Below are 21,284 nucleotides of genomic sequence, written 5' to 3'. Positions count from 1 at the left end.
GAGAATTCCACAGACAGAGGAATCTGGTGGGCCACAGTCCTTGGAGTTACAAAGAATCAGACATGACTGAGTGACTAACACCTATACTTAAATAGTAATCTTAAATACTGCTTCCTTGAGTTTGGTGAGACATTCTAGTGAATTACTGAACCTGAAGGGGTGCAATAACGTTGTGATAGTTGCAGGTGTAATGTCCTTTAACTTGTGAAGGAAGTCTGTGCAAAGTCTGGGTGGTTATTGTCAGAACTGTATCGCAGTAAACCAGACAGCATTGCAATAACCATTAAGAAAAAAAACACTGCCAATTAGACTATGACCTACCAACAAATGTAAAACACACACTGATTTCAGAAGTGAAAAACTAAAATGTAAAAGCAAAAGTTTTCATAAAAGACAAATTACTTAACGTATAACACATTCTTTTATAGTTTAAAATAGTACAGAAATATGAAACAAAACAAAAATAATCTTTTTCCTACCTCAGAGTTAATCAGCTCAGTATGTATTGTGAAACAGGACTTTCCACTCCCCTTTTAAATGTTAAAATATGGTAAACGAAACTTCAGATACTTGTAAGAGGTCACCTAGCAAGTCAGTGATAGTAAAGGAATTACAACTCAGGATTCCAAATCGCAAGGGCATAACTTTCTGCTAGACATATCTTATCAATTATTAACTTATCTTAAAAAATAGTGTATCAGCACCGAAATCTTAGTCATTTTGATGACTAAAAATAAAAGTAAATATATGACCATGAGCCAAAGGGCATTTGGTTTTGTTAAGGTAATGTTGTTACAACTTTTCAAAGAGAAGGCAATGATTACACTAAGCTTCACTAGTGAGTCATTTATCACTTAAACAGTCCAATAAAACAGACAGACCAAACATTATGTAAAGAACACTGGACTGGGAGACAGGACACCTGTGTTCCAGCTATAGCTCTAGCACCACGCAGCTGCAGGAATGCGCTGTGGACCTCACCTCTCCAGTCCTCGGTTTCACATCTATAAACCGAAGGAAAATGGTTTCTGTGACTCCCATGGGGAAGTTGCTAGCCTTTTAGGCAGGACAATTTTTGCTGTACAAGACTTTCCCACACATTGAGGATATTAAGGTTCTCTGGCCCTTGTTCCCTAAATGCTGGTAATTCTCTCCTGTAGTTGTGACGACAAAAGCGAGGCCCCCACACATATTCCCAGATGGAAAGGGCAGAAGGTGGCAGGGCTGTTAGGTCGGGTTCATTTTCCTAGTAGGTATCTCTCTCAGGTTCCTTCGAGTGCTAAAATTCTATAAATTCATAACCCCTCAGTTAAATTCAAGTGACAAGTCCATAACTAAAAAAGAGTAAGGAAAGAAGAAAATCATGGATGATTTAGGAAAAATAATGGGGTAATTTTAGTGCCAATAATCCCATTTCTAGGACCCAGCCCACAGAAATCAACAATTTAAGATAAATGGGGAGAAAAAAAAAAACTCATGGGCAAAGTTTAGTTATCACACTATTTCTGAGTGTTGAATGACTTGAAGCAACCCAAAGAGGTTAACACTAACTAGGACCAGGAATCATTTTAAGTACTTTACTTCCTTGAGACTCAAAATGTAGCACATTACGTAGGAGCTTAACACAGACCCCAGAGCCACTGAATCAGAATCTGTCTTTGAACAAACTCCCCAGGTGGACATTAGAGTTTAAGAAGCCTTACAAGTATAAACTCGTTTAATCTTCATAACATGTATACTTTATTTAACCCTTGGATAACTCTATAATATAAATATTATCATCCTCCGTTGTATAGATTAGTAAATTGAAGACAAAGCATTAGGTCATTTGCACAGTTAACAGTCTGAGCCAGGATTTGAACCCACAAGCTCTCAATCCAGAACCCAAGCTCTAAGCCATTACTGCATATTAGTTCTCAAGTTTTAAATAAGTTACAACATATGCATAAAATAGAGTACTCTGTAGCTATTAAAACTGGTATCTAAGGGATTTTTAATGACACAAGGAAATTAGTTGAGGTAAGCAGTAAATCAAATTGAACAAATAAATGGTATGAGTCCAATTACGTAATTTTTAAAAATTAGACATACCTACTAATTTTGAAAAAGAGCTGGAAAAAAATGTCAGGGTGTTGGGGGAAGGGGAAGGCAATATATGGAAGCTAGTGTCAGAATCTAGAGTTCAAATTCCAGGTCTCACCAGCTGAGTGATTCTAGATGAAACGATTAACCCTTTTAAGACTCATTTCCCTCATCTATAAAATGGGGAGAATATTTACCTCATAAAAGTGTCATGAGGATTAAATGAGATAATCTACTAAAAGTCTAAGTACTGGAAATTATTATTTCTTTGTACATTTTTTCATTTTTTCCAAAATCTCTACAGTGATCGTAAACTACACTCCAATAATTAAAGAAGAGATATTGCCTGACCTTGAACATACTACCGGATCTCTCAAAAAGCCTCAGTTTTCCTCACTGAGAAGGAATAATCCTACCTCTCTTACAGTTACTGTGAAGAGTTAAGGAGAAAAAAATGCATAAAGCAGTAAGCCTGCTAACTAGCAAAAGAAAGCACTTAATGTTAGCTAAAATCTATCATCATCATATTTGTTTCTTTGGCTAACTGAGACTTCTTTATCTCCTACTCCAGCAAAGTAAATATATTCATATCTCAAATACTGTATGATACCACTTATACATGGAATCTAAAAAAACACAATGAAACTAGTAAATGTGTAACAAAAAAGAAGCAGACCCAACAGACACAGAGAACAAACTAGTGGTTACCTGTGAGGGGGTCAGGGGAGGTTTGGCAGGGGTGGAAGAGTAGGAGGTACAGTTTACTGCGTATAAGACATGCTATAAGGATGTACTGTATAGCACAGGGAATACCGCCAATATTTTGTAATAACTGTAAATGGAGTGCAACCTTTAAAAATTGTATAAAACATTAAAAAAAATTTTTTAATTTTAGAAAAAGGAAAAAATATATTCATATCTTCAAACCACAGTTCAATAGTGTTTTCATTATTTTGTAATCAATTCATTGTTTTGTTTCCAAAGAGCTATTTCATTACAAAATTATCAAAGCTACACTCTCCATTTTAAGGAGGGTTTAGGTTCACAAAAGTAAATTGTATTGCATTTGGACTCTTAACTAACAATACACTTAGTAGTAGCAAACCAATTCTAGTGAGCTTTTTTCCACTTTTCTAATATCTCTGTATACATTCACATTGGTATAAAGATGAGTAAGTCTAAGGTTTAAATACTTGAACTCCATCAGTCACTACCAGCTATAATGTAGGTCAAGGCTTTCCACCTGATAAAATTAGATCGGAATCAGTGTTAAGATTTAGAAAAGCCTAAGGATCACCCAGTCTGATCCTTTCATTTTACAAATGGATTTAGGAAATGTAGTTAACTGGTGAACAAGGAAAACATTCAAGTGCTAATCTACTTTTTCAGGAATTAGTCCAATCCTAAAAGGAACACATAATAAACCTCAGTTTAGACTTTTAAAATGGTATCAATTTTTAGCTCAGCTAAATGTTACTATTATTACCACATTTTTAGGTGGAAGCGGGAGCCTCCTTTCTCACTTTCAACAGTATTGAATCCACAGTTTTGAAATTCTGTTTGGAGACATTTACTTATTACTGAAAAGGGGGAAGTGAGAAAGGCACTTAAGGAGCTCTTATCTGAGGTATAACTCAAAGAGCTGCTAATAGAGTTTTATTTTTTTAAAAGCTGAATCAGAGTTCACATGCACAGTATAAGACTACTTCGAGACTACTTTGTTTCTTCGCATTTTTAAGAGATTTTAAGGAAAACACAAATGGCTTTTAAGCTTATGAAAATACGCTCAACCTCACTGTATCACATAAATGAAAATTAAAATAACAAAATTCCTATCAGATTTCCAAACATCTAAGTTTTCAGGCTTGAAAAAAGATTTGTCCTTGGAATGCTGAATTTACAGTTCTCTAAAAACTGTTGACAATCATTTCTATTCACAATCTAGTATGTGCTCATGCGTGAGGAAGTCAAAACATGTAAATTTAACACTAACGTGTTCTGGAGAAAGTAAGGGTGAAATAGGTATACTTTTACATTATTCATCAAAGTATAACTTCTATGAAGAGGAATTTGACAATATCTATCAAAATAAAAAATGCACATATTCTTTGAGACAGCAATTCCATTCCTACGATGACTTCCAAGTGGGAGAAATATCACAGGTACAAGGATATTCACTGCAGCAGTGCTTGTAGTAAAAAAAACTGCTAACAACCTACAGGCCCACTAAAGGGAGACTGGCTAAATTTATGGTAGACTTGTAGAATGGAACACTATGTAGCCATTAAATAAATGAAAATTATAAAATATTAATATGGAAAGGTATCTAAGATAGTGAGTGGACAAGGCACTGCATATAGCACCATCAGTTTTAAAAATTCATATACAAATAGTGACACCTACTCATGCATGAGCATAGGTACTTGTCATTCTCTATTTCCTTTTATACCTTTTTATTTCATTCTATTTACCTGTATCATTTAAAAAAATAAAACTTCAGGGACTTCCCTGGTGGTTCAGTGTAAGAATCTGTCTTGCAACATAGGCAACACAGGTTCTGTCCCTTCTGGGAAGATCCCACATCCTGTGGAGCAGCTAAGCCCATGCACCACAACTACTGAGCCCACGTGCCTTAAAGCCCATGATTCACGACAAGAAAAGCCAATGCAATGAGAAGCCCACGCACTGCAACTAGAGCGGCCCTGGCTCGCCGTAACTAGCGCAAGCCTGTGCACAGCGATGAGGACCCAGCACAGTCAAAAGTAATAAAAATAAACAATTTTTTAAAAAGAAAATAAAACTTAAAAAATTATTTATTGTTAATTTAGATATTCAACCCATGATGTAACCCAAATGAAGTAACTATCAAATTTTCCTCCTCTAATACTTTTTAAATTCAAGGATTCTAATGTCAGCATTCTAAGGACAAGTCTATTTTCAAGCCTTGTGACTATAACCATCATCAGCTCCAGCACAAATAAAATCCTAAAGCCCACTTCCAAGCAGAAACACATATGACTTATACTGCAGTAGAATTAATGGTAAAACTCTGACCTCACCTGACCAGGTCTCCATGAAGCTGCAAATAAAGACTTTCCCTTCCCTCTCCAGCACAAATTTCTGATGCTGGTGTCTCTACTGTGCAAAGGACAAGATGTAAGTCAGAGGAGGAGGAGACAGCAGAGGAAGTGGTGGTTGTAGTGGCAGTGGTCGTGTCTGCTCCATACAGGTAAACACAGCCTCTCTTCACATCTTCTCTCAGCCAGTCTCTCTCCCGAGAACCAAACCTACTTCTCCTATTCAAACAATTTCTGCTCCCATTGCGCTTCATATTTCTCTAAAAAAAAAGTCAAGAAAAAGAGATCGTTAGTCCAACTGTCCGACTGAGTTAGACATATTTGGTCCTTACCCCACCTTTCCACTCCTTATTCACCAATACTTGGCTGGGTACCACTTCCTCTCATGGAGCCTTCTGCACCTGCCACGCCCATCCCAACAACTAGAAAATTTCATTCTCTTTCCTGGCAGCTGTTCATGTCTCTGCCCATCATCTTCTGACACTTTTTTTATGTTTTCAGAAAAATGTCAAGAACAACAGTAGTATGCACACTACCTAACTTTCACAAACTTTTATATTTTGCCAGATTTAGTTCAGATCATTATTCTAAAGAACATATATATGATACAACCTTACATATATAGCTAAAGCCACCCACTACCTAAAACCTCATTTCTCTTCTCCCTCCCCAGAAACAAACACTCCACTATACTGTTTATCATCCCATGCATTTTTTTACATTTGCTCTATATGTATACATCTATAAACTCTATCTAATATTGTTTTACATAATTTAAAACTGTATCTAAAACCTGACATACATATGTTTCACCCTGTCATTTTTTTTCCCCTTGACTCAACACTGGTTTAGAAATATATCTATGATATTACACCCAGCTCTTTCTTTTGAATACCATTCCACTGCATGACACACCAAAATTTATCCCTTCTCCTGCTAAAGGCATTTAGATTGTTTCTAATTTTTCATTGTAGGAAACAGTGAAAAACAATGCTGCAATAAACATTTTTTTATATCTCCATCTGAAAACTTCAGATGGAGATATACATCTGAGGCAGAGGGTCCTCATCCTCTGCCTTATATCCCAAACAAGCAAGTACAGAATCAACACATTGCTGCACAAATATTCTTTCCATTCTCATGTTTAAAAAAAAAAAAATTCCTGCTGCATTTGAAAACTTAGGTATGCATATACATTGTAAAATCACATCACCTCAAAGCAAAAACAACTGCTGCAGCAACATGCTGCTCCTGCTGCTAAGTCACTTAAGTCGTGTCCGACTCAGTGCGACTCCATAGACGTCAGCCCACCAGGCTCCCCCGTCCCTGGGATTCTCCAGGCAAGAACACTGGAGTGGGTTGCCATTTCGTCTCTAAAGATCAATATTGACCTGCTCTATTTTTATAATGGGCCATTTCTATTCCCTTTAATAAAAAAACCAATTTCCACAAATAGTTACTCTGACGCACCTCTCCTGGTCCACTCCCCACTGCTTTTCACTGTTTCAGTCATATCCAACTCCCCCAAAACACCAACTATTTCACAATTCCATGACTTATCTGAAAAGTCCTCCTCCATCTTGTCCACCTCAGTAGTTATTCCTCAAAATTACTCAAATGTCACCCTCTCTATGGAGTTTTCCATGTCTCCCATTCCCATTTTCTCCTATCTTGAAAAAGAATTAATTACTCTCTCCTCAGCAGAACTTTTTCACCTTAAACATACTTCCACTACTATGTAAATCACCATATGTTTTTAATTATTTGGTATTTTCTCCTGTTTTACACTGAGAAACTATTATAGTGCCTTAGAGCCTAGGTGGCACAGAGATGCATGCACAACTCAGCTGATATCACAGAAATTTATCCCTGGTCCCTACTGAAGCCTGACTAGCTCTGGCAAGAAGCTGAATAAACTTGGGGGGAAAAAAATCTCCATTTTTTAATAGGAAACCTTATAATCTTTCCTTTCTATCAGCCACAAAGCAAATACTTTTGCTAATATTCCTCATTGGAAAACAGAAATATCTATAATAAAGCTGATATTATTCTTGTACTTACTGAGATTAAATATTTGAAGATAACTGTAGCACTTAACGGAGACAGCAATGGCAACCCACTCCAGTACTCTTGCCTGGAAAATCCCATGGACGGAGGAGCCTGGTAAGCTGCAGTCCATGGGGTTGCTAGGAGTCGGACACGAATGAGCGGCTTCACTTTCACTTTTCACTTTCATGCATTGGAGTAGGAAATGACAACCCACTCCAGCGTTCTTGCCTGGAGAATCCCAGGGACGGGGGAGCCTAGTGGGCTGCCGTCTATGGGGTCATACAGAGTCAGACACGACTGAAGGTGCAGCAGCAGCACCTAAAATTCAATCTCTGAAGATGATAAAGAAAGGGGAAGAAAAAGAACGTATTCCCCATGTGGAGAGAAAGAAAAATAAGAAATGAGAGTGGCTTCACTGTTTAAATTTAGGATAATAGTTAAATTGATCATTTTATAGATCTCAGGGGTTGCAGTATGGCTAAACCAAAACCATGAGGATTATTACTGACACTAACTTTAGATAAATAGAGTAAAGCCCTGCTACAAGTGGGAACTAGGTCTCTTTATTCTCATCAAGAGCATTTTCTCAAAGCTGAACATATTAGAATTAACAAAGGGCTTTCAAGCACTTATAAACAAGGGACCATCATATCTGCATGACTAAATAATCTTAACCAGTGCATAATTAACCAACTGATTTTAAGTATTTATTTTTATTCTTTGGGAAAGATCAACTGATCCTCTGAAAACAGTGTTCCATATGGTACAGCTACATTTATGCAAAGAAACCCCGCATTTTCAGTGGAGAGAAAGTTCACTCACTGCTATCGTGAGGGCCATGGACACTGCTCCACAAATCCATCAGAAAGAATCCCTAAAAAAACTTAAGGTCAAACAATATCCCACTAACCTTCTCAATCTTAGAAAAGTCAAGGCAGACCCCAGGAGGTATTACATTAATTCACCATGATTCTTCTTTGGTGAGAATGTTTAACAGTCATTTTTTAATGTGAATATCTATTTCCTTTAAAAGACTATACATAAATTCTTTAAGAAAGTTACGCTTTTGAAACACATGTGTTGTTGGTCAAAGAATGTATCTCCTTTTATATGACGTATTCTACCCTATGAAAATAAACGGCTGAGTTAGAACTTCAGTAGATATTCTCTTAAACCTGTTCAATGGGCATTCAAAGGTCTAGATACCAAGGCATAGCCTTCTGGGAAAAATCTAGATGAACCGGTTAGCTATAATTATTGTTTAGTCGCTAAGTCATGTCCGATTATTTTGCAACCCCATGGACTGTAGCCCACCAGGCTCCTCCGTCCAGGGGATTTCCCAGGCAAGAATACTGGAATAGATTACCATCTTCTCCTCCAGGGAATCTTCCCAACCCAGGGACTGAACCTGAGTCTCTTGGACTCCAGGCAGATTCTTTACCACTGAGCCATCAGGGAAGCCCTTAGCTATCATTAGTCACTGCTGAATTACCGACGGTAAAGCGTCTGCCTATAGTGCAGGAGATCCGGGTTTGATCCCTGGGTCAGGAAGATCTCCTGGAGAAGGAAATGGCACCCCACTCCAGTACTCTTGCCTGGAAAATCCCACGGACCAAGGAGCCTGGTAGGCTACAGTCCATGGGGTTGCAAAGAGTCGGACACGAATGAGTGACTTCACTTCACTTCATTTCCTTCTCCATGACCTAAACCATCAAGGAAGTGTTGGGAAGGTCAGTTCTCTCCTTTAAGATGCCTGTAGCTTTTTGAATCACTATTCCACTGGAATTGCTAGATTGAAAATACTTTATTTCCTCACTTACTCTTCTTATATAAGAACTACTGACAAGCTTCTCTAAAAGGGAACACAACCATAATCATCCTCCCATCAAACAAGTGTATTAAGAGCACATTTAAGATTTAAAGATATTTCTAGATAGTAGAAATCTTCAGAGGAAGCGATGAACTAAGTACTTACTTCAGTTTTACACTTTCCACCCTCTAAAAAATGAAGACAACATTGAGGGCTAGCCCTGACTAGTTCAAAGGTGATAAAACTATTAAACGCTCACACACAATTAACTCTAGATATGCATGGTAGAGTTGGGGGCTTCCCTGGTGGCTCAGAGGTTATAGCATCTGCCTGGAATGCGGGAAACTGGGGTTCGATCCCTGGGTCGGGAAGATCCCCTGGAGAAGGAAATGGCAACCCACTCTAGTACTCTTGCCTGGAGAATCCCATGGAGGGAGGAGCCTGGTAGGCTACAGTCCATGGGGTTGCAAAGAGTCGGACACGACTGAGCGACTTCACACCATGCATGGTAGAACAAGGTCTACTGAAGTAACTCTCCATACTCAGTGAGTTCTAGACTGTGAAATATCCTAAAGCAGGATATGTGTTCCCACATTCAAAAGTTCAGAATGATATGGGCTCATCTCGGAATACACATGCTAAGGAATATCTTGAAATGGATGGAAGAGATAAAGAGAGGAAGAATATTTCAGTTCATTAAAATCTTTTTGTTAGTGATTGATTTTAAAAACCACATGTGCACATCAATTCGATAAAAACTTGAAACTACTATTGAAAAAACAGGTCTCAGAGCAGTCACTGACTTGATGAACTATAACTTCATTTATTATACAGACTCAGTAAAAAAAAAAAAGTAAAAGAGTTGGACATGACTGAGCGACTAAACTGAGTAAAAAAAAAAAGCTAAACTATAGCAAACATCTGGAAATTTTTGCTTCAAGTATACTCCTGATAATCTTAAAGAATATTAAAAATATCATACTTATATTCCAACTACAGTTATGAAGGACTATATTCTAAATAGCAATTTGCTAAATAAGATTCTGAATCCAAATTCTGAATCAAATTTTCCAATACTCCATACAGTGGTGTGTGCGTGCTTAGTCACTTCAGTTGCGTCCTACTCTTTGTGACCCCATGGATCATAGTGTGCCAGGCTCCTCTGTCCATAGGATTTTCCTGGCAAGAATACCAGAATGGGTTGCTGTGCCCTCCTCCAGGGCATCTTCCTGGCCCAGGGACTGAACTGATGTCTCCTACATCCTGTATCGCAGGGAGAATCTTTACCGCTGAGCCACCTGGGAAGCCCTAGATCTCACCTGACTAAGTTACACCAGCTTAGCTATAATTGATGCTCATTATTTGATATTAAGTATTAGAGAAGGGGGCAGCAGAGGAGATCATTAGATGGCATCACTGACTCAATGGACATGAATTTGAGCAAATTCCAAAAGACAGTGAAGGACAGAGGAGCCTAGTGCGCTATAGTCCATGGGGTCGCAAAGAGTTGGACACGACTTAGTGACTGAACAGCAATAGAAGAGTTACAAAAAAGAATGATAAGTCTTTTTCACAGGGTTTTTGGAGAAGAGTATTAGGAGACAACAGATTCTGAAAGTCTTCTACTTATGTATTCCTTTCCCCTTTCACCTGGCACAAAGTTCAACCGCTCAGCTACTGAAGTCAACTTTTGTTTGTAAAAAAACACACAGCACCTATTCTTCAGTCAATCCCGTTTATTGGCAAGAATGCAAAGGTCTTAAGACACTGTTAGCCTCCCATACCACCAGATCAGCACTAGACTAAGTATTAATTTCTGGAATCTTTCTAATGGCCTCCAGTTTGGAACCCCAGTAGTAGGTTGGATCTTTTCCTGGAACTGTAGGACGCTGGGAATCTTCAATAAAGATCCTTATTTCTCAATTCCTTCCCTCCCACATCTCATTCCCCATGGAAAAATAGTTGCTGTAAAAATAGCAAAGGCTGTTTACCTTCAAGGCCAGAGGGCATTACCTATCTCTCAGACTTGCCCTTTCCTGATAAGCCAGGCCGGCAGAATTTTTTAAAGTTCATTCACAATTTCTATTTTTGTGACCTTACAGTTAAATATCCCAAAGCCTCTGAGTAATTAAATTTAAAACATGATTAAATAGTTTACAATAAATATGTAAAAAGTCTATGTGGAAGCGGAAGTTAACTATGAAAAGTTATTTCAAGTTCCTGTATTAAGATTGGCAGAAAATTTTTTTTATTTTACAGAGTTCTAATTTATGTGGTTTCGTGGATTCACCAGATGTTTCAAATCTACTATTTTTTTCAGTGTTGCCATCTTTGTGATGTCCTACGAATAACCTTAGTAGCAAGTACATGGTGCGCACTCTCAATCCCAAAGACCATTACTTAATAAATTTTTCAACATGATGTATTTTCATTGTTTTGCAAAGTATTTTCGAAACACGCCAAATCTAAATTTTCTTTGCTCTCTTCCTTTTCTCTGGCAAGTTTTAAATACTGCTAATTCCTCTTCCAGAACTTTAGAAGGAATTCCATTCCTTCTCCAGGACACCTAGTTTACGTATTTGACCTACGGAAAAATTTCTCTCCAACTAGATATTTCGAAGGCTAAAACTCCCTCCAGTGAATCTTCCACTATCTCTCCTTCTAACCACCTTCACTGTCCCCACCCCACCCTACATTCCTTGTGCATTTTAACTTCTCATCACCTTGCAGGCTCCATTCCCCCCACACCCCTTGCCGGCATCTGCCTTCATTTCCTCCTACTCCCCCTAATTCCAATTCCTGCCAAAAAGCCCCGTTAGCTGCCTGTTGCATAACTGCTCCCCCATCACCGTCTCCCTGGATTGTCAGCCCCGCTCCCGCCAGGAGGAATGCCCCCTTTTTGTCCAACCCCTCCTCCCTCCTGCAACACGCCCAGCGCTTCCCCGAGATTAAGCTCCTCCGGGGATTCTCTCCGCAGGCGGGACAGGTCGTGCTCCCAGGCCGGCGCTCGGGTGCGGGGAGCGGGTCTTAACTTCAGTGGGAAGCTCCGAGGGCAGAGGTGGCCGCGCCAGCCGGCGCAGCCCCGACCACCTCAGCGCCCGGCCAATCACCGCCGCCATCCTCCCGCTGCGGTGATGTCTTCAGGTGTCCGGGGAGAGAGCCCTGCGTACTTCCAGCTCCGCTCTCGGGCCAGGAGACGCCAGCCCGGGGCCGCGAGCGCAGCCGGAGGAAGCAGAGGCGGGCCCCCAGGTCCTGAAGGAGCCGAGTGGGCGGCGGCGGCCGGGTGGACGCCAGACCCAAGGCGTGGGCCTGTGAGGCGGGTGGCGCGCGGCCAGGGATGGGCAGCGGTGGGGACGGAGGCGGCCGCGGCCTCGGCGGGGGCCCGGCCCAGAGGCCTCAGCGGGTGCAGCGGCCCCTCCAGCCGGGCTTGGGGGCGACCGAGCCGCGAGGCTGACCGACCGACGCGAGGCGGGGGTCGCCTGCTACCTCAGCCACCGCGCGGGGCAGGGGCGGCCTCTCCCTGCTCTCTCTCCCTCTCCAGCCCGCCCGAGCACCTCACCTTCAGGACCCGAATCCCGCACGGCCGACGGCTCGCGGGCGCTTCAGGCGGCTCAGGGGGCTCGAGCGGGCCCGCGGGTCCCGGCTCCACCTCCCCCATCGGCAGCTAGCGGCGTCTGCACAGGGACGCCCGGCCGGCGCGACGCCGCGCGGAGCCTCGGCGGCGCGCGCGCGCGCGCGCGCGCGAACACCCAACAGCCCCGCCCCCCGCAGCCCTCTGGCCCCGCCCCTAGCCCCGCCCGTCCCTGGCCTGCGTAGCTGCGGGTCCGGTGCGTCCCGAGCGCTAAGGGACGCAAGCCGCCGGCAGTCGGCCGGGGACTTCACGGGCGGAGCCCGGCGCCGCCGCAGGGCTGGGCCTTTACTGTCACCGCCGCCATCGCATCGGTCAGTCAGCCTTCGGTTTGGAGGACTGAGGCGCAGGGAGAGTTATTTTCTGCTCTCCGCGACTCCTAAGTAGGGGCTGGACAAGGGACAAGGGAGGTTTGCACCTGTCAACAGAGCCGGGAGGATGCTGTCTTCTGCAGAAGGTGGCTTTTGTAACTTATCTCTCCCAGACGTTTCCTCTCTACTCCAAAACTGGCCCGTCACCCTCACGGGTGCAAAGCCATTGAACGAACTGAGAATACCCACCTTAGCAAGGCCCTTTCTCTTCTTTGTTGTAGATGGTCACAGCCTTCTTCAGAAAATTCGACCCCACCTTCTGTACAAAATGTCATCTCACCTCCCAGCCACATTTGAATTCCCTTTCTCTTCATGTAGTAGAATTTTCTGAATATTGTTCTCTGCTTCAAGCAGTAATGTGGTCTGGTCTCTAAGCTATTTTGTTATTTGCAATTCTAATTCAGAAATTGTTTATTTTAATTCCTGCAGTGATAGTTTTGTGGCCGGCCAGTGAGCCAAATCAGAGAGCCTGATTCCAAATTTCAGCTCTACCAACCCCTTATTCTCTCTATACCCTTGTGCAATTTATTTGATCTAAGCCTTTGGTTCTTAGCTGTGAAACAGAAAATAGTCTGTCTAGGAGTTAAGTCTGAAGATTTTGCAAATGCATACAAAGTACTTGACACATAGTAGTGATTCACAGCAGTCACTATTATTCTGAATTTTCAAATTGAAGATACACTCAATTCCTCAGAGTCCTATTCTTAATTCTGCTCTTTATTTTCCTAGGAAACCCTCTAGACCTCTGAATTTTTAGGTCTTCCCCTCCTACACAGGTCTAAATCGTCAAGCAACTAAGGAATGAAGCAGAAAAAAAAAAAATTTCTTACACTTTGAATAATTGGTATAAATGGTATCACCAATTATCCACTCCTTCAGATTACCTAGTCCAGACCAACTGTATGTTAAGAATATTTTAATTACAGGTTTAGTACAAGAGAGTTTGAGGTCTAACACTGCAAACTGTTCCCCTCTCTTCTAGATTGGTCCATTTATAGACATTTTAAATTCTAAGACAAAATTTGACTCAAAGATTCTGACTCTATACAAATTATTTCTTCTGTGGAAGTTTGGTCACTACTTTCTCCCTTCACTTGAGTTACTTTATATATACACCAAAATTCCAATCTCCAGTTATCTTCATTTGTTTCATTTTAGTGAATTTAAAATAATGTCTCTGTCAGTCTGGCATAAGATGAAAAAAAGCTCTTATGTTGTCTGCCTCTGAGTTTTCCTTCTATCCTGAAATTACCTTCAAGAAAGCTACTCAGAGTTGTTGGGATTCCCATTTCAGTGCTTACTGAGTAACTTGCTCCAGCAAGGACACTCATATATAAGGGATAGGCACCAATATGGGGACAGAAGTGGACTTGACCAAGGGCAAAGAGGCAGAAAGAATGAATGCAGCTCAGAGTGTTTCTAAAAGCCCATTTCTTGAGGTATTACACGTTACCTTTTCCACATTTCATGAGCAGAAGTTCTCTCCAGGACCACCAACATTAGAAGTTGTGCTGGGAAACAGCAGCAGTTAGATGATGGGTTTGCTGTTATGATTAATGGAGTAGTGGGCATCAATTCAGAATACCAGCATATGCTGAGTTAGTATTTACTACTTCTTCAGCAGCAACAGTAGTACTTTCAAAAGTAGAACAACAAAAAGCTACGAGCCCAGGTGTTGTAGGGGTAACTTATGATACAGCTCTTTAAAAGTCTCCATTGTTAAGATCCAATTCAGTTGAGTGGTGACAACCAGTTGATTCTGAGTTTTCCTTTCAAATCATGTATTGCCATTAACATTTTATACTGTTTCAAGGGTCACATATCCATGTTCTCCCCCCAGTTCAAGGCAGTGTGTATTATGTATGCCAAGGGTTATGTAACTACAGTTTCTGGAAATGGTAAACAGCTGAGACTAACCCTAAAAATAAATTCCTCTGGGAATTTTTGTGCAAAAATCCATCTGCCCTCACTGCAGGTTCATCATTATAAAAATCACTGTTTGAATCAAGCCAAGAGACAGAGAAGTCATTAGACTACCTCCTTTCTGTATTCTTCCTATAAGCAGCTATGCATACCTCCCTCCACCTGAAAGGGGTTGGGGAGGGACACACACACACAGTTTATTGTAGGTGCTCTTCCTAATCCTCACTACAAAATGGAAAGAGAAGTCTGGGAAAGGAGAGTTCATGTCTACCAGATTTTGGTAAAGGAGTCTTAAGAGCTTTCTACATGTGCTTCTTTATAGCTAGTTCCCACTCCTTCAGTGATCACAAGTCATCTTTAGGCCTCAATGCTTTGTTATTTCTACCATAGGCTGAGCAGATGTAGATATTCCTTCTTTTAGTTTTGAATAAACAAGGTGGACTTAACCTGGCCTCCAGGTTTATAGGACTGTTTTTTCCTTTAAACATTTCTATATTTTTTGAATCTGGAGACAATTGAACTAGAGCAGGAAATAGCATGAAAAATACTTAAAAGTGATAAAAATTAATTTGGTCCTTCTGGATGGAAGTTCAAATCTGCTACTCTTCATTGTATTGTTAGGAAAATGTCTGGAGTCTATTACTGCCTAACAGTTTCTAATGTAACTCTTATATTTTCATCTCATTACACAAAGATGAAAATGTCAAGTAAATTTAATATTAGAAACAAATATGAATTTTAACTAAGCCACACACAAGGAAAGATTATAGAAATGTCACTTATCAAACAGCACCAAGGGGCACTTCTGCATAAACCAGATTAATTGCTAAGGCGTACTTCCTTCTACTTTTCAATTAAGGGACTATCATACTCTGCCCCTATCTCAATCAAGGTCAGGGATCATGTATAAGCTCCCAACTTTCAACCACTCTCACTTCTATGGGAGAGTTTGTATAAAATAGATCAGGAAACAGAATTCATTTTGGCTGGTCAAGGCTTCCTCTTCCTAGTCACAGATAAAAAACCACAAACAGAAGCTTATAGCTAAAAGTCCATGACCACCCTCAAATACATACTTCATCTAGACATGATTCAGTATTTTTACTTTGAGAATTCACCCATGTGGAGAAGATCAGCATGAAAACAGTCACTAGTTAAAATTTCCAACTATACTTTTTCTGTTAACTACAGAATTTTTTTTTTTTTTTTTGGGAGGGGGGCACTTCTCTTGTGGCTCAGCTGGTAAAGAATCTGCCTGCAATGCGGGAGACCTGGGTTGGGAAGATCTCTTGGAGAAGGGAAGGGCCACCTACTCCAGTATTCTGGCCTGGAGAATTCGGGGTCACAGAGTCAGACACAACTGAGCAACTGAACAATTTTTTTTTTTAATTTGTTTAAATTTCTCTCTTGCTAAGTTTTCTGTGGAAAAGGAACATGAACTGGTTAGTGGGTTTAGCTCAAAGCTCTGGAATAAGAACCCATCCAGGGCTTCTCCAACCCACTTGGAAGAAGTGAGGAAGCAAAATTTAAATCATTGAGTATTGACTTTTTATTATTAGTCACTGTTCATAATTTGTTTCAACCAAAAGACAATACACACAGCAGAATTCTAATGCATCCCATGTAAATGTTTACATCCATTTTATTCCTCACTCGCCTCAAAGACTTATCATTTAATTTTAAATTTTTTTTACATCTCAAAAATATGTCTGCAATAATTAGAACTTCATTAGCCATCCCACTTGGAAACAGCCTTTTAATATTTTTACAGTAAAGAAGATGTGATGGGGCTTAATGAAAATGTAACTTACAACATTATGAAAGAAAAGGGACTATACAGGGACACACTGGAAGTTCACAGAGGAAAGAGTTCAGAAGCTCTTTCCCATGAGGCCCCCAAAGAGAAAACACAAACAAAAATACACAAAGCGCAACAGTAGGTTCCAAAAACAAAACAACGAAAAAACCTCCAATGCTCCATCTGGAAGCCAGAATCAGCCTCATGGAAGTTTGTGAAGCAATTCTGCAAGCTGCTTCAGCTTTTTTTTCTGTTTGAATGTTTCAGGTCCTGGAACCCTGTAGATGGGACCCACTCTCTGCTATTGCTTGAAAGAAGTTATGCACTTCCAGTTCTACAAGCAGCCCCACCCTCCTGAGCGAGAGATGGTCAAAGTGTTTTCAACTTCAGGACTTTCTAAGCTAGTCCCTTCGGTGATCCTCCCCATTCCCAAACCCAAGTGCACAGACATGTACCACCTCTCCACCAACCACAGAGTACATGAATATCCACTTTTTGCTTTCTAGCTCCCTCTCTGTTTAGGACAGTGGGGATAAGATACATTCACTAGAAAAAAATTTACGCATTCAGACTTTCCTTCCCTTAGTTCTCATAGCCCAGTATTTTCCAATGCAGAAGATAATAAAGTTGAGCCTCAAAAACAGTGTCCCCTCATTTCCAACCTCTTATAAGAACAAACACAGAAAGCATGTTATATGATAGATGGAAACACTCAAAGCATTAGTGCTGACAGTTTTCTTATATCAATGTGACAAACAAGGGGTACGAACCACTCTTTAACCTAGCAAGAGGGGAGAATCCTCTCCCAAATGTTTTGCTGAGGAATGTTTCTTTAAATGAGAAAGACCTTAAAATGAACAGATGATCACTATACACAGCATGAAGCGTTCCATGGCTGTCCAAATCACCTCAAGGTAAAGCACCGGAGCATTGGGGGAGAAGTTTCTTGGGTAGAGCACCCTTCCTACAATTTTTTTAGATTACTTAGACGAATTATCCCTTAGGATTCCTGTGAGGGCAGGGAGGATGTAGAGAATAAAAACTACTCTGGAAGAGGAAGAAAAAATGAGGTAAAAGTGCTTGTGAAATTATCCAAGTAAGTGCTTGTAGGCTCAACGGCTTATCACCCTAGAGTTATTAGAGCAGCCATGGAAATCACTCTTTCCTCACAATGGCTCTGAAGTTGTAAATCTATCCAAATTTGCTCCCCCTTGGATGGTTATACTAGGGAAAGAAAAGAACTAAAATGTGCAAGTATTGATAGAAAGTAAGACACCTCTCCTTTAGCATTGAGGCCAAGGGACAGGAGAACGAATTCTGATCCTAGAAACTAAGGCACGCTGAAGCTTTCCAAGATCCTATCATTTGAAACAGTCTTTACAACCATCAGTGTCCAAGGCAAGTCATCTGGCTGCTAGTCCTTCAATATGGTGCTTAGGTTCACTCTCTGGAATCATTACATATTCTACACAGCACCCTTTGTGTTAAGGCCGATTTTTACTCTGTCTGGATGAAGCCATGGATGATCACATAACTCTACCTCAAAACTACATTCACCCAAGGAGACTTTGTTCTGAGAGTAGCCCCTTTTCCAGCCCCATCAGGCAGCGCTGTCTCATAGCATGATCTTCAGCAGACTTCTGAGATTCAGTTTGGTTCAACTAAAGAAACTTGAGCTGGTTAACTATAGACGTGAGAGAGAAAATAAAGCCTCAACCACAAAAAGGAATGTTAGACAAATTCTATTCAAGAAATCCACCAATATTATGTTAATCCTATCACGTTTCACAGCGTTAAATACCCATCCAATGAAATCTGTCTGCAAAGAAACCTCTAAAGGTTACTTCTCATCTTACAGGCAGAGCAGTTGTCTGAAACGTACACTAGTCCACACTTACTTTACTGAAAACTATGCACAAGATAATATTTTGTTCTTGACTCAGCCAACCATTTACCCGGTAGAGTAAGTGTTAGCAAATCTTGCTCTTATATACTAAAATAAGACCAGGAAGTTCCCCCATTGGAGCCTTTAGTTCAACTCCTGCTTGTCAAATGTTAGGAATAGTCTAGCATCTGATACAGAGCTAGATTTGACAAGACACTGAAGATTTTCAGTAAAGGCTTGGTGAAATGGAAAGGAAACAATGGCTATCTGTACCCAGTTCTAAGATCAAAGCCGAAGTAGTCCTTATACTGTACTCAATACAGTAACATTTGAACATGTTTTAAGAGCAAGGTGGGCCTGGCCTTTCCTCCTCTTTAGCACATCAGACGTAGTGCCTGTGCGCCTGAAGGCACATGGTGCATTCAACGAGCGCCACAGGAGAGCCACCTTACCTCATGCCCGCACCTCAGTGCTGACTGGACACCACGAGGGGCCTTTTGAAAAGCACTAGGCATTCTCACTAGTTTAAAAAGCTCCAGATCTCAAGGCTTTGATGTAGATATTCATGAGACTGGCCTCTCAAGAGAAAGACCAACTTCTCAGACTCAGGAAACGATAGTCCTACCCTACAGTGTCCCTGAGACTTCCTCTGACAAAGGGGACAAGGAAGCTTCAAGGCTTCATTCCAACACCATAAAGTACAATATAGGAAAGATTTCTTTAACCGTGTGGTCTTTATTTCAGTGCCAGTGTTACAGATACAACACAAATGTTCCAGTTAGAAGAAGGAATTCAAACGGAATGCCAAGGTCCAAGCCAGGCTCAGGAAAAAAAAAGGGAGGTTTGGAGTAATGGAGAATATGACTCCAATACGCTCTAGGGTGAGTCAGATACTCACTCTTCATATGGGCAAAGGTGCTTTTGTTGAAGAGTTTGTACTTTAGAAGTGGCAAACTCCTCTTTCCACCCATTTACCATAGTTCATCAGGCAAGTTATGGGTTTAGGAGAAACTTTAAAATTTGTGGTGGAAACAGGGGCATTAGTAACTATTAATGTATCTTTTAGAAGTTGTCCACTTTGTACTTTAAGGGGAATCAGTTTCGAAAATCATGGAGAGAATTCATGACTACAGCTCAAAGAATGGAGACAAAGGGGAGCTGGAAGAGCCTTGGAAGTTTCTATTACAAATAGAGCACCATAACCTTCATGCCAAATCTCAACACAAGCTCTTCTCAACTGCATCTGTCCAGTGTTCACAAATAACCTCTCAAGGTCTCACCAGTCCTTGGTAACAAACATACATATACATGTGTGTGTCTGTGTATATACAGCAATGCACAGAAAAGGGTACCAGGAGCCTAATGCCTCTTTCAAACATTGGGGGAACCAGTAGAAAAAGGCATGGCTCCCTCATGTCCACTGTTACATTTCCATTCTGAATGCCAGATGTAAGAAGCGCCTGAAGATGGTAACCCTGCTAGTGAGGAGTAAGTACCCCACCTCGCCCAGTCCACAGAGAAACACGGTAGAAAGAAGGGGCAACTCTTTGCTGCAGAGACAGAGTGAGTGTTTTCTTGTCATGGATTCCAGTCCTCTCCTCCAGACCAGCTGCTTATTTCCTCGGGGGCCCAGGGAATGTTGATTCTGGCTGTAAATGTAGGAGGGGTGGAGAAGTGCGGAAACAGGAGGAGAGGAGGAAGAGTGCAAAGTAGTCTCCAGAAGCAGCCGGCCTCAACAGTGGAGGAGAGGAGATTAGTCTTTAACAATGCTTCAAGGTCAGCAATAACTTTAGGAAAAATCCTCCTCAACAGTTCTCTTCAGTTCCTCATGCCCATGGTACAGTTGGGGGGGACTTGCCAGCGATCACAACCTCCTTCCCAGAGTTCCTTTGATTGAGTGGGATAAGAATGAGAATGGTGCTGGACCCTCATTGCCAGGACTGAGGGGGAAAGTTGTTCACCTCTGCTAGATCTTGCATCGCTGAGCCCTTGTGATTATATGTGAGCTTGATCCGCATTCGCAGCTGTTGCTGAAGAGAGGAAAAAAGGAAAAAAAAATGACACACTGAAATAAAAACTCCAGAATCTGTACAGTCTACAAATAGACTTTTTCTTTTGTTTTGGCCACAATGGGTAGCATGTGGGATCTTAGTTCCCTGACTAGGGATCAAACCCGCATTCTTTGCAGTAGAAGCATGGAGTCTTAACCACTGGACCACCAAGGAAGTCCTACAAATGGACTTTTGATCACAGAAAACACAAATAATTGTGAAGCAGAACTGTCTCTTAAAATGACACACAGGCAAACAACAACAACAACAAACGACTAGTACTGTAGCTACTGGCCAACGTCACGCAGTCGAGTAGAGAAAACGACCTCCAGAATGCAGCACTGGCTTCAACCCTAGAGCCACAGTACAGGACAAACCACTCGGGAGCATTTTCACAGTAACATCTGCTGAGTACTTTTCACAAGGATTTGACCCTTGTATCCAATTTTCTAGAAAAATGAGGTAAACATACTCATCTATTATAGTCTACATTCAGATATCCTGGATGTTTTGTCTGTAAAACTGACAGTAAATGTGCATATCAACTTGTTTTGTTCTCAAGGCATAAAAGAAAAAAAGAAGAGTTAACCTAGGATAACAGTTATATTTT

At 41.0% G+C, this 21,284-nt stretch overlaps 2 protein-coding genes across 2 annotated transcripts in view; both read right to left on the bottom strand.

The window, feature by feature from the left end:
- PHLPP2 (PH domain and leucine rich repeat protein phosphatase 2) overlaps window positions 1-12,703 on the bottom strand; it is a 58,443-nt gene extending 45,740 nt beyond the window's left edge. The window contains exons 1-2 of the mRNA XM_052656513.1: window positions 12,578-12,703; window positions 5,142-5,419 (exon numbers count right to left, since the gene is read on the bottom strand). Coding sequence (XP_052512473.1) covers window positions 5,142-5,419; window positions 12,578-12,676 — 377 coding nt within the window. The 5' untranslated portion in view covers window positions 12,677-12,703. The remainder of the gene's footprint in view (window positions 1-5,141; window positions 5,420-12,577) is intronic.
- Window positions 12,704-16,528: 3,825 nt separating this feature from the next.
- AP1G1 (adaptor related protein complex 1 subunit gamma 1) overlaps window positions 16,529-21,284 on the bottom strand; it is an 82,121-nt gene continuing 77,365 nt past the window's right edge. Inside the window, exon 23 of the mRNA XM_052655468.1 lies at window positions 16,529-20,653. Within this exon, the coding sequence (XP_052511428.1) occupies window positions 20,552-20,653 (102 nt within the window). The 3' untranslated portion in view covers window positions 16,529-20,551. The remainder of the gene's footprint in view (window positions 20,654-21,284) is intronic.

This window comes from Budorcas taxicolor, chromosome 18 (genome assembly GCF_023091745.1).
Source record: "Budorcas taxicolor isolate Tak-1 chromosome 18, Takin1.1, whole genome shotgun sequence".
NCBI classification, from domain to species: domain Eukaryota; kingdom Metazoa; phylum Chordata; class Mammalia; order Artiodactyla; family Bovidae; genus Budorcas; species Budorcas taxicolor.
Note: the sequence above shows the minus strand (reverse complement) of the source record. Positions and strands in the feature narration are given on the sequence as shown.